The 17,115-nt window shown below is 45.6% G+C and overlaps 2 protein-coding genes across 5 annotated transcripts in view; both read right to left on the bottom strand.

The window, feature by feature from the left end:
- Window positions 1–12,216, bottom strand: part of ENDOV (endonuclease V) — a 42,189-nt gene extending 29,973 nt beyond the window's left edge. For all 3 annotated transcript variants that reach the window (XM_088661479.1, XM_035104153.3, XM_088661480.1), the window contains exons 1-7: window positions 12,090–12,216; window positions 10,263–10,434; window positions 9,777–9,911; window positions 8,492–8,531; window positions 7,836–7,948; window positions 6,482–6,550; window positions 5,848–5,976 (exon numbers count right to left, since the gene is read on the bottom strand). In XM_088661479.1, the coding sequence (XP_088517605.1) occupies window positions 5,848–5,976; window positions 6,482–6,550; window positions 7,836–7,948; window positions 8,492–8,531; window positions 9,777–9,911; window positions 10,263–10,434; window positions 12,090–12,151 (720 nt within the window). In that variant the 5' untranslated portion in view covers window positions 12,152–12,216. The remainder of the gene's footprint in view (window positions 1–5,847; window positions 5,977–6,481; window positions 6,551–7,835; window positions 7,949–8,491; window positions 8,532–9,776; window positions 9,912–10,262; window positions 10,435–12,089) is intronic.
- A 2,374-nt stretch (window positions 12,217–14,590) lies between these two features.
- The window catches only part of RNF213 (ring finger protein 213), a 92,605-nt gene continuing 90,080 nt past the window's right edge, over window positions 14,591–17,115 (bottom strand). For both annotated transcript variants that reach the window (XM_088661463.1, XM_088661462.1), the window contains 2 exons: window positions 16,844–17,022; window positions 14,591–16,697 (listed from right to left, as the gene is read on the bottom strand). In XM_088661463.1, the coding sequence (XP_088517589.1) occupies window positions 16,544–16,697; window positions 16,844–17,022 (333 nt within the window). In that variant the 3' untranslated portion in view covers window positions 14,591–16,543. The remainder of the gene's footprint in view (window positions 16,698–16,843; window positions 17,023–17,115) is intronic.

Genomic DNA, 17,115 nt, shown 5'->3' on the forward strand with positions numbered 1-17,115 from the left:
GTGAGCAGGCGCATGCTGCCAAAATGGCTGAGTTGATTGAAATAGCAGAGAGCCAATGGGACAGAATTCTCATCATGGGTTGTCACACGCTTCCTTGGGGAACGTATTTCACTAGGCTTCCCAGGGGAATCACTTCCTAATTCTAGAACAAGCCAATACTTTGTGGAGGATTTGTGGTCTGGCTGGGTTTATTGATATAGGGGGGGGGGGGGGAATTATAGATTTGCTTACTCAAAAAAATATTTAAGTGGTGTATATAATAAAATAATTGTCAGTAATTACAGCAATGCTTTTAAAAACAAATATACCTGGCAGCGAGACCAGGGCTGCAATGGGATCATCAGCTTTTCTCATTGGAAAGATTTAGGAACCCATGAGGTCCAATAAACCTCCAAGGACAAACCATCTGAATGGGCTCATCAGCCTTGCGGGGGAAATTGCTGCCACTAACTCAGAGCTCACCAGATGGTAGACAATAAAGACGTCCCACAACCCGCCCTTCCCAATTTCTGACCATTTCTCACACCACTTGGGGCAAAGACTTGGGTGTGTTTGACCAGCAGTCATATGAGATAGTCTCTGTGCCAGGGCTGAGAATGGGGTGGAGGGTTTATCATTTCCTGTGGCTGGTCAGCCAGGATTCAGAACAGATCTCACCAGGCCACAAGTCTCCAGCCCCTCTGAACTGCCATTGGCCTTTGCCAGGGCTTAGAGGCGCCTATTGTAACTTGCATGGTACAGCTCAGACTCTCCCTGCTATGCCTACAGTTATCTGAGGAAGGTCTCATTTCATGCCATGAGCCAGAAGAAGGCCTGGGGCACAACATATCCCATGCATGCCCTAGATCTCCCAAGCCTGCATGTTGTACACTGAATCCATGAGGGCAGCAAGGGAAGGGCTCCATTTGCAATGCTTAGGCCTGATGTACAAGCCAATACCCAGTTTTACCACCTTCCAGGCTTCCCAAATATCACAGAATAACCTGCCTGCCCAACCCCTATCCCTTGGGATCGAGTTTCTGCAGCACTCCGCAGGACAAAGTTGGTTTGCCCATATTTGGACAGGTTAACTTTCTTTCTGTTGTTGTTAACCACTGGTTTTCGTTAACGATTTCAAACCAATACACGGCATTCAGCCGCCTCCTCCTTCTCCCCCAAACATAGTGTCCCTGGTAGAGTCTCCCTTGGCAATTGGGGGTCCCCAGCAGCCAGGCTCCTTGCCCTCTGCAGAGACAGCTCCTCCTGTCCCCCAGCTAGGCATCTTTCCCTCTCCTCCATGTAGCTACACAGTTGTCCTGCACACCCTCAAGCCTCTTCTCCTCTTTTGCTCAAGGCAAAGCTGGCCTCTCCACTTTCACTGGGGAATGCTAAAAAGGAAGATTTCCTCTTCTCCACTATAACTGGATAATATTCTTTAATACCACTGCAGCTCAACTAATGCCTTTGAAGATAGAGAAGCTTACATGTGTACGCAGAGGCAGCGTTAGTCTTTGTATGCAATGGGAACTGTGGTCAAAAATGACATGGCTGATTGTATCAGGCCCTCAGCCTAATTGCTTCTTAGGTCTCACTGTTCCATTAGAGCTTGTCAGGTCCATACTTAGACAGGACGCCTGTACATTTAATAAGAGTTAGATTAAGAGGCACAAGTAAGGGAATTTTGCAAGGTGCTGCTTTTCAATGCCTGCCGGCTACCAGCATCCCTCCCCATTGGGAAGGTTCATTATGACAAACTTTGAGAGTCCTTCTCCTACACTTTTCTACCAAAATTAGTTCCCATCATTCAGCTCCATACCAGAATTCCCTTCGGGACAAGGGAATCTAGATGGCTCAAACAAGCAAGCTGTGTTATATGCTACAGTAGAAGCTAAAGGCCACCCCGCTCTTCCAAAATAAATCCATCCATCTGGAGTGAAAATGAAAAATGGCTACAGGTGGAACTGTTTCACTGGAGGAATTTATCTCATCTTACACCCAGCTGACAAATAACTCTGCTTCCTTTGATTAAAAAGCTGGCTTTGCAATGAAATTCACGACCAGGGACTTCCAGTCCCTAGTGGCCCAAATGGGTTCATAACCAGGGGATTTGAATGCATTTCAGTATATTTCAATAAAACCTGCGGCATTTCAATTCTAGTTTATTAAGTGTCACACTAACTGGTAGCAGCATCAAGAGCTACCTCCATTTCACTTTTGGTAGCCTGGGTTTGGGAGACACTCCTAAAGCAAGTTTATCTGATGCCTTATTAAGTGTCTTTTTCGTTTGCAAAAAAAGTCTTGCCAGTCTTCACTCCTAGCACTGTGCTAAGAGTCAGCTTAACCCGGCTTATTAAACCAAGAGGCTAATCAATAAGATGGATCATGTTGCCTTAATAATCCCTCCAGATCACACCTATTTTTGGAATAGGCTAGCTGCAGCAGCAGCAGCATTAGGGGCTTGAGGTTATGCCGGGAGTATTTTGGGAAGAGATTTGGGAACATCAGCCCAGGGCATGTTTGGAGACTGTGGAGCTTGGAAGTTCTGTTCCCAACGAACTGGAGCCTGTTTCATTCCAGTGCTGGGAAGCACGGAAAGAGGGGCCTAAAATCACACAACAAACTTCCCCCCTGCTCTTTTGTGGACAGGGGACTTTCTCCTGTGTAGTAGTAAGAGCAGGGGTGAAGCAACCTACCATTACTAAAGTGTTGTGAGATGTGGAGCATGCTGCAGCAATCAAACAGAAACACTGGAGCAGTTTTTCTTTTCAAATATACACTGGAACAGGCTCCATTCAGGGCTAGTTCACAAGCGCACCCAAAACCTTGGATCACAGAGCACTTGGTGACTTGGAAACGCAAAGCGATCACAACGAGAGGCCTTGTATTTGTGATGATGTGACGCAGTGCGAGCATTTCTTCTCTCCCTCTCGTTCCCTCCCTCTGATGCTTGAACTATTATGGCTTCTTAGGCAATGCTGTAGCAAATAAATGATGAGCACATGCATGCATGTGCGAAGCAACCGCAGATCAAGAGGGAGCCCCAACTACGCACACTCCGCCGACTAAGAAACGTTCCCTGCGGTTTTGGTAGCTGGGCCCTGGAAACAGCACTCCCTCGCAGAGTGCTGCAGGGAAGGGAGAAGCCGCTTCTCCTGAACTTCATCCTACCTTGCAGCCAGCAAAGGCACAGGCTATCGGCATGTCTGATTGCCCACGCACCACTCTACAATCTCCCGCTGCTCAAATGCAGCCTCCAGGTTAAGAAAGGTGGTCTAGCACTGCCACCTTCTGGCTGTATTCTCAACGGGGAGCTTCTGAAGACTCTCTTGCAGGGTCCTGAGCCAGAGGCAGCACCGCAGTCTGGTGATGTGAGCAATGCTGCTAGAGCTATTCAGCCAGCCAGCCAGCCAGCCAGCCAGTGAGTGCACAGCCTCCTGCAGCTGGCAAGGCATCTCCATCTCAAGAAAAGAGAGGCCTTAGAAAGGAGGTGGGTGATTTAGTCTACTCCTTTTATCCTTGTGGTCGCCATTTAAGTCTGCTGGTGTGCAGGTTTGCCAGTTATTCGTGGGCAACCTCCACCTGCATCGTAGGCAGTAATATATCGTGCAGTGACATCAAATCCTGCACTCCAGGAACACCCAGGCGTGAAATTCGGATGGGAGACTTCATCCACCTATAGTTGGGCACCCTATAGTTTTCTCAGCAAAAGCAAATTGCTCCCCTTGATGCCATGGTGTGATTGACAGAGGGGTGACAGGGGAAAATGTCATTGGCTAGGACAGTGGTGTCCAAACCTTTTTTCAAAGAGGGCCAGATTTGATGAAGTGAAGGTCCATGAGGGCCGACCAAAGGGCCAACCAAAGTTGTTGAGGTTTTTTTTTAGGATTTTAGCCCAGGAAGTAAACTGCCACAGGGGCTGGATTGAACCAACCCACGAGCCGGATCAGGCCCCTGAAATGGACTTTGGACATGCCTGGGCTAGGATATTTGCAAAAATCTTAACTATCCAGTGCGTCCTAAAAGGGGAAGATCTCTTGGGAAGGGTGTTTAATGATTTGCTAAGCAGTTATGGATGGAGCCAGCCCAAAAGCAATTCCTAGTAAACAAATCCTGCAATAAAAAGCAGCCTGCTAAAAGGCCATGCACCTATGTGCTTGGAGAGCAGAAGGAACAGCCGGTGTGATGTAATGGCCAGAGTGCTGGATCTGGCCCATGCCATATGTAATGCACGCACGGGCATGGCTTAGCTAAAGTGGCCTCACAAAACAAAATGGGGAGCTTTGGCAGGTCCGATTCGGCTTGTGGGGCGGCGATTCCCCACCTTGGAGGTTGTGAAGGAATTGAGCCTTGCTTTTAGGAAATGCTGTATACTATCTCATACTATTTGGGGATTAGAAGGTGAACTTGTGCAGCATGACAGGAGGAACTGAAGATATAAAGTGGGGGCAGGCAAACAAAGTTTGTTTTTGCTTTTTTAAGCAGTTCGTATAGTTTCAGGGCCGTCTTGAGCAGATCGCGCGCCCTGGTGCTGAGGGGCGGAGATCGCTCCGCTGCCCGCCCCGCCCTCGCAGGGCGCAATTGGTTTTCGCGCGGTGCCCTCCTTGCCAGGCCGGCACCCAACTTACCAGCCCCGTGCCGTGGTGCACTGCGCCACCGGGGGTCTATGAAGAGCTGGCCCCGTATAGTTTGGAGGTGGGCAGACCAAGGTGGGTCTCAGTGTGATAAGAAAAGGCTTTGTGAGAATAAGTGAGAACCAGCTCTACTGCATGTAATAAGAGAAGAGGAAAAGAGGATCACACTTTAATCTATTTTGTTATTTTGCTCCATTGGGGAATATACTGCTTTTCTGTAACTTTTCCTTGTAATACCTTTTCTTTAAAACGCCATATTTTTTCCATCCAATCTTAGTCATTTCCTTTTGCTTTTTCATAAACCCAGGTGGTTTAAGCTGATTGCAAACACCCTCCTACCTGGGAGCCATAAACCTTGCACTACCTTAGGAAGTTTCAGGGAGACCCCAGGGGAGAGTTTAAGCCTGATTTAAGGCAGCCTTGTAAGTTTAAGGCAGCCTTGGAAAGAAGGAAAGAAGGAAAGAAGGAAAGAAGGAAAGAAGGAAAGAAGGAAAGAAGGAAAGAAGGAAAGAAGGAAAGAAGGAAAGAAGGAAAGAAGGAAAGAAAGAGTTCCTCTGCTTTATCTGGCAGCAGCAAGTTATTTAAAAGGGAATTACACTCTGTGTCAGCCAGGAAGACCCTCTCCTTAGATGGCATGAGGCCCAGAGGTTGGCTAGCTGGCAGGTGGCCGGTGGTCATGACAGGCGTAATTTGCTGGTGGTGACATGCCAGGAGTGCGCAGGGTAGAAGTCAGCAGGGGGTGGGACCAGAGCTAAAAGTGGGCCAGAACAACAACAACAACAACAACAATTTTATAATTTATCCCCCTGCCCATCTGGCTGGGTTGCCTTGCCACTCCTTGTGTCTGCCACCCCATCCCTCTCTGTCTCTCTGCTCATCCTGCTAAGGAAGAGACAGATTGCTCTTGCCCAAGTTCTGAGTGCTTTGGGCATTTAGGCCAAAACCAGCAGGTTACCTCCCCCTGTCATGGAGGACAGATCTTTGATGGCTATCATCAGCCAAGATACCTAAACTGAAGCCTCCGCAAATAGAGGACGTATAGCAACCTCAGAACACAAGACGCTGAGGACAAACAACAGGACGATGGTCATCGCCGTGTTGGCAACCTTCTGGCAGCCATCAGGTCAACCACCACTGGAAGCCCTAGCCTACAACTGACGCGGCAAATTGGCAGATCAGCTGGTCCCTTGGCCTGAGGCTGCCAGCACCACCCTTCCACCTGAACTCCTGTTCTCACCTGTCGGATGGGCTCAGGAACCCGATACCTGCAGCAGGAGTGCACTAACTGCACAGCAGACAGAAGGCTCATCTTGTGGCCCACAGAGACGTACACAGGTTTGGTGCTCTTGGCGTAGCTGCGCAAAGCCTAGGGCAGATTTAAAAACAAATGAACAAGAGATGGTATAAGGGACAATGAGTTGGGTGCAAACGCCAAAGCGACTGGAGCCAGTTCAGGGCTCACTGTTGCCAGATGGACGACGACAATGACCGATGACGATATAATAATAATAATAATAATAATAATAATAATAATAATAGTTTTATTATCTATGCCCTACCCACCTGGCTGGGTTTTATTTTGCTTCCAGCAAAATACCTTTTAAAAATAATAAAACGTCAAACAAAAAAACCTTCCTGATACAGGGCTGCCTTCAGATGTCTTCTAAAAGTTGTGTAGTTCTTTATCTCCTTGACATCTGATGGGAGGGCATTCCACAGGGAGGGTGCCACTACCAAGAAGGCCCTCTGCCTGGTTCAAAGGATCCACCAGGGCCTACTCCCCATCTATCTGATGACACCCTTGGTAGGGGCTTAGCGCTTCCTACTCTGCTCACTATCAATAGTGCCCCTCCCTGCACCCCAGTACTTACCATACCCAAGATTTTCCCTGAAGTACTCAATAGGGGGAATGTGTCTCCTCCTGCCTGAAGGTCTTGGATCTAGAATACAATAGGTTTGTTGCAGCTAAAACGAGTCCATGGGGTTATAAACTTGATCAACGTTAGGCGACTTCCTAGAATTCCTTCTGCTTTAAGAGGTTGGGATCCAACAACCTAATACAGGCATAGGCAACCTTTGGCTCTCCAGATGTTTTGGAAGTACAACTCCCATGATCCCTAGCTAACAGGGCCAGTTGTCAGGGATCATGGGAGCTGTAGTTCCAAAACATCTGGAGAGCCAAAGGTTGCCTATGCCTGACCTAATACTACCCACCCACCCCTACACAAACAACCCACACTGCAAGCAACTGAACGCAAGCAACCAAGCTCAGAACCCCTCATCTCTTGCCTTATAAATAGAAATATATACATAAACGAAAGACCTACCCATGTGATGGTGAGACACAAATTGCTACACTAATAGGCAACAGAACAAAAGAACAATACCCCCATTTCTCTCCCCACCTCTTCCTCCCCCCCCCCAACTGTAAAATGTCTATGACAAAAGTGTCTCTCACTAAATGTAAATGAACTGTGAAAAAGACTATGAATTGAAAGTGGAGACAATTAAGAAAAAGAAAAAGAGGTTGGGATCACACTCGCCAGGCATTTCCTTTGCTAGTATCTGTTCAGTCCTGCAGCTCTGTACAGCAAGTCCCTGAAGGAAGAGTCTGGGGCAGGAATAGCCTGGGTGGAATTCTCTCTTGTAGGGATTATGCCACGCAAAGAGGAGTGACTTCCCTTTTGGGGCCACTCCACTATGCGTAAAATGCATTACGCTTACCCATAAGACTGTTCTCAGGTGCATGCAACAAATGCATGTCTATGCACACACGTCAGGAATCCAAGATTGGCTGTGGTTTCCTGACACAGCGCATCTTGGTCAATGCATCCCTTCTAATGGGACACACACACATATACATAGCAGAACTGCAACTGCAGTGCAAATAAACCAGCAAAATCTTCTACAATTCCTACAAGAGGACAATAAGCAAAGGCTCACTTGATGTACCATTCATAGAAAGCTTCCTTACACTGAGCACAGAGAATTGGTCCCTCTAGCTTGTTTATAACACTGGCTGGAAGCAGTGTTACACCTGGGCTACACCTCCCCTGCGTTGGAAATGCTAGCCCTTCCTGCGTTGGAAATGCTAGCCCTTCCTGGAAATGCTGGGGATTCACCCTGGCCCCCCTCTGCGTTCAAAGCAGATGCTCCGCCGCTGATCTACGAACCTTCCCGATGGCCGTTTGGAATGTGAGCTAAGAATCGCTATCCCGGACTTACCTGTTCCTTGTGCAGCTCGTCATTGGCCAGACCATCAACCTGCAGGAGGTTTTTGGCTACACCAACGCAGGGGAGGCCTGTGAGCACACCGAGATGGCAGGCAATGCCGAAGCCTGCCGAAGGAAAAGTGGGAAGATGCTGAAGCAAAGAAGGCAGCTTTCCGACTTGCTGTGGGTCTCTTTATGAGGGTGCGAGAACCAAACTACCAAAGGAAAGCTAAAGCACGCCAGAAGAGGCAAGCCCACAAACTTTTGCAATGAGCTGGACCCAGGGTCAGGGGTCAGCATCAAGAGGATACCCCACCCAGTTGTGGGGCTGGTGCTCCTCTTCCCATCTTGCTACTGCTCCCTCACCTGCTCTCCTCAAGCATGCAAGCAATGATAAGAGCAGCCTTTGGGAGAACTGGGTCCAGAGGGAAAGGGTGAGGGGACAGTGGCAATGAAGTGGTCTGCCCCCTTTGAGTGGGGTGTTTGTGTGAGAGAGGGTGTAAACAGAGGGCATCTTTCCTAAGGGCCCTGTAAAAGATGGGAGCCAGCACTGGAGAGAAGCTCCCCATGCTGGGATCTCTAGAACTCCCAGGCGCAATGACAGACCAACCAAATATGGAAGGAAAATCCGATTGTTGCTAGACTAAAAAGCCAATTCAAGAGTCTTACCTCTGTGGTGGAGAATGCCATTTCCATCTACGAGCAGGAGCTAGAAAAGCCACAAAGAGGGGCGTAAGTGACAGTTGATGTAGGGTGGGAGACGTCTTCAATAACTGAGGGTGTGTGTGTGAGAGAGAATGTACCCACATATTCACACCATCTTCCCCCAATGCTGAAAGAGATGAGATGCAATCACAGAGCCATACCCCAGGAATGCCTCGTTGAGGACGTAGAGCTGCAGGGGTAGGAAGTGAGCAATGTACACAATTCCCTCACCTCAAGTTCAGAAGGAACATGTGACGGAGTGCCTGTTCCTCAGGCCTCACCATCCTTCTGGTTCCAAACATTCGTCTCCAGTCTTACCTCTTTTGTGAGGGAATTCCCATAGCACTTGTGGATGACTCCACATACGCCGTTTTAGAGATCACCTGGATCCCTTTGGCATGCGCTCAGAGATGCACCAGCTCCTTGCTTCCCTGCACATGCTTCAATGGGAAGTGTAACAGGAGAAATATGCTGAGCAGGTAAACAGACAGGTGTGGGTGGCAGTAGCACCTGGCTGGCTACTGCTGCATCACTCAGATCTAGCAAAGCTTGCTTAAGTCCCACTGATTTCACTGCATTGACTGCAAAAGCATGATTAAGTCTGGATCCAAGTTATTATTCTTACTCGTTGCTAAAAGCAACTTGTTTTTTTTAATAAAAAAAATATATTACAACTCAGCAATATAAAAGGAAACTTAACCGAATATTAAAACAGAAGCACGTAAAATCAAAACAGAGGGCAACAGACTAAATCAGGAGCAACAAATCCTGATTTAGCAATCTGCATTCATTTACAGATGCCGTATAAATAAGCATAGGTGGCATCCCTCTTTTTTTGCACAGATGCCATGTGGGGCTGGTAGCCTGGCGAGCTCTCCTGTGAAGCAGATGTTGGTACAGAACTTTTATGCAGAAAAGATGTCCTTAGTGGCAATTTTCCATGAAGGAAAGATAAAAGCAGCTGCTGAAACCAATAGGGAACCTTCCATGTTCAGAAGCAGTATGCTACCTGCTGAGAAGATATTTCGGCATGTAAGCAATATACAAATTAACTGGGATGATGATGGTGATGATGATGATGATGATGATAGAGTATCAGCTTCTGCGGAGCCACAGCAGAAGAGGGCTGTTGCTTTCTAGCCCTACTTGTGAGCTTGTTGGAGGTATCTGGTTGGCCACTGCAGGAAAGAAAATATCCCGGACTAGATGGACTCTTGGTCTGATTGAGCAGAGGGGGGAAATATCACACCTGGGGCCTGAGACCAGGCTCTTTTCGCTCTAGACGCTGGACGGCCTCCACAAGAAAAGGGACTTCTCTGAAGGCCAGGAAACCTGCCACGTATGGGGCATTCACAGCTACCATGCAACAGTCTTCATACAAGACCTAAAAAGATCGAGGGAGAATGCAGAGTGAAATATTTACTTGTGGAGTAACTCACTCAGAATGAGCAAGAGCGGCTGACCACATTCTCAAGCAAGTGAAGTAATAAACACACATTACCATCTTAACATCCTCATAAGTCTATAGCGATCAAGCGATCATAATTTGGCAGAAACTCCCCAAACTCATGTCTTGTTGAATTACTTCTGAACTGCTGTCATCATCTTATCCTCAGCCTTTCAATGCCTGGAGGCAAACAGAGCTACTAATTTAAAGTTACCCAGGGCCTACCAGAACTCCAAGACCCTTCCTTCTATTCTCAACCTTAGAACCTGGGAGATCTATGATGGTTACCTCAAGGTCTGGGTAGCTGAGCACCACCAGTGAAGCACAGGCTCTTGTGTCATCTCCTTTGATGTAAGACAGATCCACTCCTCCAACTCTCTCCAGTCCAGCAAAGGAGGGGGTGCTTTGCCACTCCTGGGTGTCCTGGTCAATTACATCTGCCTTCAGCTGTGCTTGGTCACTATGAAACATAATAGAACTAGGTAGCATCTGTTTGTTTCCAGCACCAGAACAGGCCGGGCACAGGCAATTATCATTGTGTTGGGGGAGTATGATAGAAGCATCATTGCTCACTGTGTTATCCCTTGATTGCCTCTGGTTCAAAGGTTCTGCAGGTTTCTGTAGCCTTTTGAAATACTGCACAATCTGTTTAACCCTGAGATAGCGGAGGGACAATAAATGTATACACCAACGATGCCTCCACCATACAAATCAGCTCTTTTTGATAAACTCCAGCATCTTCTCTGTCTCCAGACTAATAAGACTATACAGTACAGGAGACCTCTGTCGGCCCAGAATGCTTATGAAACCAACTCATTTTGCTTCAACACATGTGTCTATCCACAAATACAAGAACATCTCTCTCCAACCCCAGCAAACAAATTTAAGACTAAAGGATACCTTTATCTTTTAATTGTGTGGGAGGGAGATGATGGGAAACAGTGGTCTGCTTTTGTTGTTTTCAATCTCAGGGAATGCATATTGACATTTGGAACAACATATAAGCAGACAAACCATTCTGCTTTCAAATATATATATCCGTACCCTTCACTGTAAATTTACTATCTGGAGTCAATCCTCCAAAGTTTCTCCACCCGCTGTTTCACCATTGACACATTGAGGGCTGTGAAACCTTTGGCGCTCCAATGCTGTTGGGACTCCAATTCCCATCAACCCCCAGCCAGTGCAGCCAATTGCTAGGCTTGATGGGAGTTGTAGTCCAGCACAAAGGTTCTCTAGCCTGAACTGATTTGTATCATATTTAGGAGAGCTGACAAGATTAGGTAACCTGAACTTTTTGCCCTACAACTTGTTGACAACACAGCGGTCCAAACCCAACCAACTTCTTTTTGTAAGGTTTATCTTTTATTCAGTTCAACAGCAGCACGAGGCACTAATGTTGCAATCCTAAATCCATTTGCCTGGGGAATCAGATCAATTTAAGTCAGTGGGTCCTGCTGCTAAGGAGAGACACGTGTAGGACTGCACTGCATGAGTGGGCTGTTTATTGACCAGCAAAGATAGCGCTAAGGCGCAAATCCTAAGGACATAGCTGCCAAGTTCTCCCTTTTCTCGCGAGGAAGCCTATTCAGCATAAAGGAATTTCCCTTAAAAAAAGGGAGAACTTGGCAGCTATGCCTAAGGAGGCTCGCTCGGAATCGATGGCGCTGGCTTCCCAGTAAACCAACCAGCTTATGTTCGCGCTGTTAAGTTTTTTGCTCTGTTAAGTTTTTTGCGCTGTTAAGTTTTTGCTCCTCGGGGCGAGAAGGTGCTTTGCTGCTGCTGCTAGACGAGAAACGTGACTAGTTCCTGGCTCCCAAACGCAACGGTCCCTGAGGCACTGCAGCGTTAGGCAAGGCATTTTATAACCATGCAAAAAGTGAGCTAAAAACGACGTGCGCCTGAGCAGCCCGGGTGGCGCGCTTGTTGCCGGGGGACAATTAGGCAAGCCTGTGAAATAGCAAGTACTGCAGCTGTAAGCCCGGGAGGTGGCGCACGAGCGAGCCGCAGCCTTAGCCGCCCGGAAAGCACAATGCAAATCCCGCAGCCCCCAGCGATAGCGCGCTCCCGCTTGCCGCCTTGGAAGAGAGACTTGACCTCTCCGCTGCAGTTTACCGTTCCCAGGCGCGCAACGTCTCCTCCGCCACCCGCACCTCGGCTTCTTCCCTGTCCGCCATTCCAGCCGGACCTTCCGCCTTACTACTTCCTGGGCTGCTCCTGCACTGATCACGCCCCCCACCGAGCGGACCCAAGGGTGCTCTCTCTCCCTGCACTGCAGGTCGAGTGATGGAAGGGAAAGTTCTGCTGTTTGGGTTGCCACCTTTGTTGTGGAAAAATACAGTCATGTTATAAACTGTAATTGATACAAAAAGCCAAAGTATCAACCCAGGTGTATGTAATTAACCAATAGTTACCTCAGTCTTAAAGCGATAACCCCCCAAAATGCTGCAAGATTACAGTTCTTAATTTATAAGAAACAGTTAAGATCTAAATCTGTATTGAGACCTAAGGTGTTAATGTATTAAATAATAAGTAAATAAATCTGGTCTCTTTCTGTAGAAGAATCTTCTTGGCTAGTTCCAAGGGTCCATGATATGTCCAAATAACGAAAAAAGATAAATCCTCGTCAGTATGTGATGCTTCATTAAAGTGTGCAACTAGGGGAGCATCGTTTATATTGTTCCTTATTCTTATGCTCCGAAATTTAATGGGTCTCAGTGTGCATCCCACATACAAGAGACCACACGGGCATCTGATAATGTAAACTACCTTCGACGTGGCACATGTGGCAAAGGACTGTACCGTAAATGTAAAGCCCTCCTTTAAAGACTGAGGTAACTTATTGGTTAATTACATACACCTGGGTTGATACTTTGGCTTTTGTATAAATTACAGTTTATAACATGAGTGTATCGCACAGTGTCCTGGAATACCATTGTAAAATAAGCATTGTAAAATAAGAATAGAAAGCAGTGTTGGGTATGTATTACTATTTTGTAAATATTACAGGTTTATGATTTTGAGTCTGTTAATCCCAATGTGACAAGACTATAGCATTGCATTTATGTACAATTTGTAGATTTCATTACGTTGAAGGATGTTCCTCACCAAATTGTGAAGGGCTTTACAACCATAGAAATACTTGCGGTATTCCTCATTATAATCTTATGTGGAAAAATACAGGGCATGACAAGGAGATTTTTTTTGGGGGGGGTCTCTCCCTCCCCCCACTGAAGTGACTTCAAAGCAGTGCTGGATTTACGTATAAGCTAAACAAGGTATAGCTTAGGACCCCACTCTCTTGGGGCCCCCACAAAAATTTAAAGGGAAAAAAACCCTAGATGTACATTTCCAAAATATAATAAACAAATAAAATAAAACCTACATACAGCAAGTGTTTTGTCTTGTGTAGGCTCCTATGATGCAAGTAATGGGCCCCACCCGCTAGCCTGCTCCCTAAAATATCACTGGTTTGCTCATTTCTTCATAGGGTGCCTACATTCTGCATGGACTGGTTGCGTGGCTACATGTGCAAATGGCGCTAGATACCTATTAGGTCCATCAATTACCATATAGCATATATTCAACACAAAAATACAGTGACATTTGTTGTTGACAAAGGGCAGCTGGACATATAAAGGGCCCCATTACCTTCAGTAGCTTAGGGCCTCATCAAACCAAAATCTGGCCCTGCTTCAAAGCAATCCATTACAATCTATTGCAGCCTAACAGGATCGCCCCTCTGGAATTTCTCTGTCTCTACCGGTATGTCACTCACACATACAAATTTGTAACTCTGCTCAACTACCCAGAGCTTCTGTTGTAAAAATACTGAACTGCTCCCTTCCATGTAGGAGCTGCATGCAAGGAGCCCGTATAGAGATCAGTGAGGCTATCAGTCGGAGAATGAAGAGACCAACCAAAGACAGGATGAAGCAAAGCGGCTAGTAAGCCTGATCTTTAACAGGGTCCTTGCTTGCAAACATGCAGGATGGACAAAAGGAAAAACACACTTATATACATTCTCATTGCATACTTCCTACAGGGAAGGGAACAGTTCAATACCTGAACTGATGGGAGCAGGAAGTCTAACTGGAAGGCTGCAGGTTCCCCACCACCATGCTAGATGCAGCAATATGAAATTTATCTCCAAAAGATGCTTAATCATTCTAGAAACTATCTGTTGAATATCTGGAGCAGCTGCAAAAACCCTATACTGTACGTAAAGAAAGATGGCCTTAGCACTGCACAACAAGCAAAGCCCCCATCATTATAATCTTGCCTTTCCTTTCAAACCCAGCTCCAAAATGAATGAACCTTTAGGTCACTGAATTTATAGATTTCATGCTGAGCAGATAATCAATGGATAATGTATTGAAGAGATGTCCCTCTTCTGTGTAGAAAAGCATCTCGGACCTACCGTATTGATTAATAATTGGGAAAAGCTTATGCTGATTTGCTTTTGAATTGCAAGTTTATAGAAAACCTCACCCCTGCCAACCCAAGAAATAATGGTATAAGTAGAGATATGCTGTAAGTAACAAGGAACACAATCAACTTTCCAGACTGAATTCATGATGATAGCAAAATTTCAGGACAGTTAAACACAATACAAGTCTTGTGTAGCCATTTTTTATTAAAAGGAGAAAAAAAAATCTACAAAATAATTTTTAAACATTTGTTGGTTATGGTCCCCCAACTCAGTATACTTGTAAACGAAGCCACAGTTTACTGTTTCACCAGTACAGTGTTAATTTTATCACAGCCAAATGCATCATCCACAAGGAGAATAATGGATTTTGTTCCTTCACTGTGTCTGTTCCTTGTATTCTTGTTTGGAAATAGAGCAAGTGTAAGCAACTCCGCCCCAGACTCAGAACTTTCTAGTAATAATAAGGTAACTACTTAAATAGAGATCAGTTGGATCAGCAGTGACTCATAAACTGGATTTAGTACCCAGTGTAGATTATCAATAGATTATGCATGTTGAACAGGTGAAGCTTAGGGAAGTTATGCAGATGGCCAGAAATGCAAGTACCGGTACTCAGAATATGTGAAATGAGCTTTTCATAGCCCTTTAAGAAAGAGTTTGGTAAACTGAAGTATGTGCAAGCACACCTATTAAGAACCTTGTTATTTATAAAGCACATAAAATTTAGAGCACCAACAAAACTTGGCTAGTATCATTTATAGCAGTGGCAGATACTACTTTACTTTCACCCTGAGAAATTCCTCCCAAAATATTTTGGGTTGTCGTTTTCATCCATCTATCGAGAAGAATATTTTGGGAAAGGTGCTTAAAAATCCACATGAATACAGTTCAAAAGAAATTTTTAAAAGTTCATTCAATTAATGGTGCACAGTTCACACAGGAGTAAGTGGTATTTTCTTCCTCCTTCTAGAAATCCTAATCACTTCCACAGAATCTCCTCCTTTTGTTGTTTTAATGAGGCACAGCATCTCAAGCTCCTAAATGTGCTGTATATAGCTGACAGTTTAAGCATAACATTATTAAAATGAAATAAAATAGCTATCTTATTTTTGAAAGCATCCTAGTTGGTCCAATAAATCCAACACATTTCAGTGTTTCCTTCATGAAGCTGATTAGAGAAATGTGCTTGAGCTATTTTTCGGCCCAAACAGAAATTAAGACGGCATAGTTAATCATGATCACAGTTGCAAATTTAACACCAGCAGCGAATCAGTTGTTATATTCAAAGCACTAACATCAACTGGAATATCTAAGTCGTGGAGCTCAAAGAAAGGAAAACCAAGTTTATGCATACAAGGGTCCAGCTGCGAAACAAGCAGATTTTGACACTCATGGGATTATGAAAATGGCTGCCTAAGTGAGTGAATATACCTATTCACAATGGCCAACAGGCAGGCTAGGCAGCCTTGACTGGCTGCTTCTTGTGTAGGCAGTGACATCAAGCTAGTTCAGAGTCTGTGCCTGATGAATGGCTTTAAGAAAGCCACCTGGAAAACTTCCTTGACCCAGCTTTGACAACTGTCGTTTGGGCGCCTAGATCCAAAGACTAACAGACACACCATGGGAAAATAAAAGTTACAAACAAATGATGCCCCTAATAGTAGAGAAAGGCAGCTTTGGTAGCACTTAGGAAGACTAAGAAAAAACCTGAGGGAAAGAGGATTGGTTCCTTGTATCTTGCCGACCTGAGTGACTTAAGGGAAAAGAGACATCCCACAGAAAGGTGACACACAGCCCCTGCTCTATAGCCCCATACTGACAATTTATACCTTGGTTTTTTTAAGGGCCTGTTATGCTAGCCCTCTAAACTTGCCACTGAAAAGGTCTTTTTGCCTTCCTCTGAATGTGGCTTGCATCTTTCAGCTTGTGCTCTACTAGGGGATAAATATAATTTTTATTTTAGCTTCTATGGCTTAAATTAAGATTTACACATTTTAGTTTATTCTTAATATCGCGCAGCGACTCTTTCCATTAGGTTCTCCTTCGTCAATGATTTTTTTTTATCCAAAAGGTGTTTTTTTGTTTTTGCTATGTGCAAGCTTGGCCAAAAAGAGAGGAAGCAGCACAGTGTCTGCATTTAACCAAGCCTTCGGTCTCGTTTAAGAGTGGCAGCCACTTTCCAGGCAGCGATACATTGGGAGAGCAGAATCTCTTCTGGGAATGTATCCTCTAGTTCTTCTGGTATGTTGCTCCCTTTCGTTTCGAGGTATGAAATAAGTGTGTCCTTAAGGCTGGGAAAGAGAGAGAGTGAAAAAAGAGGGAGTGAGCACAAGTATAATTAGCTATTCTGCAGTATATGGCACTGTTCACAAGCACAAAAGAGCTACATTCAGGTGATGAAGAAAATATGCAAAGGTTGGGCTTGACAGGGTCTTACCTCCACTTGGGATTGAACTCTTCCTGAGCTTTGGGATGTTTCAGCTTCAGGATGATCATTTCGTGCAACTCTTGGAGGAAGGACTCCAGCCCAGCGTGCATAAGGAAGGCATTGAGGAGTTTTGTGTTCTCTGCAGTGAGCTCCTCTTTATAGGATTCACTGACCTCTGTGAAGGGATCCTGGGAAATACATGGCAAGGAAGAAACACACAACAGCATCATTAGGGGAAGAAGGGAGAACAAGAGCACAAAACATCAAGTTATCTCATCCTC

Source organism: Zootoca vivipara, chromosome 2 (assembly GCF_965207765.1).
Source record: "Zootoca vivipara chromosome 2, rZooViv2.hap1.1, whole genome shotgun sequence".
NCBI lineage: Eukaryota > Metazoa > Chordata > Lepidosauria > Squamata > Lacertidae > Zootoca > Zootoca vivipara.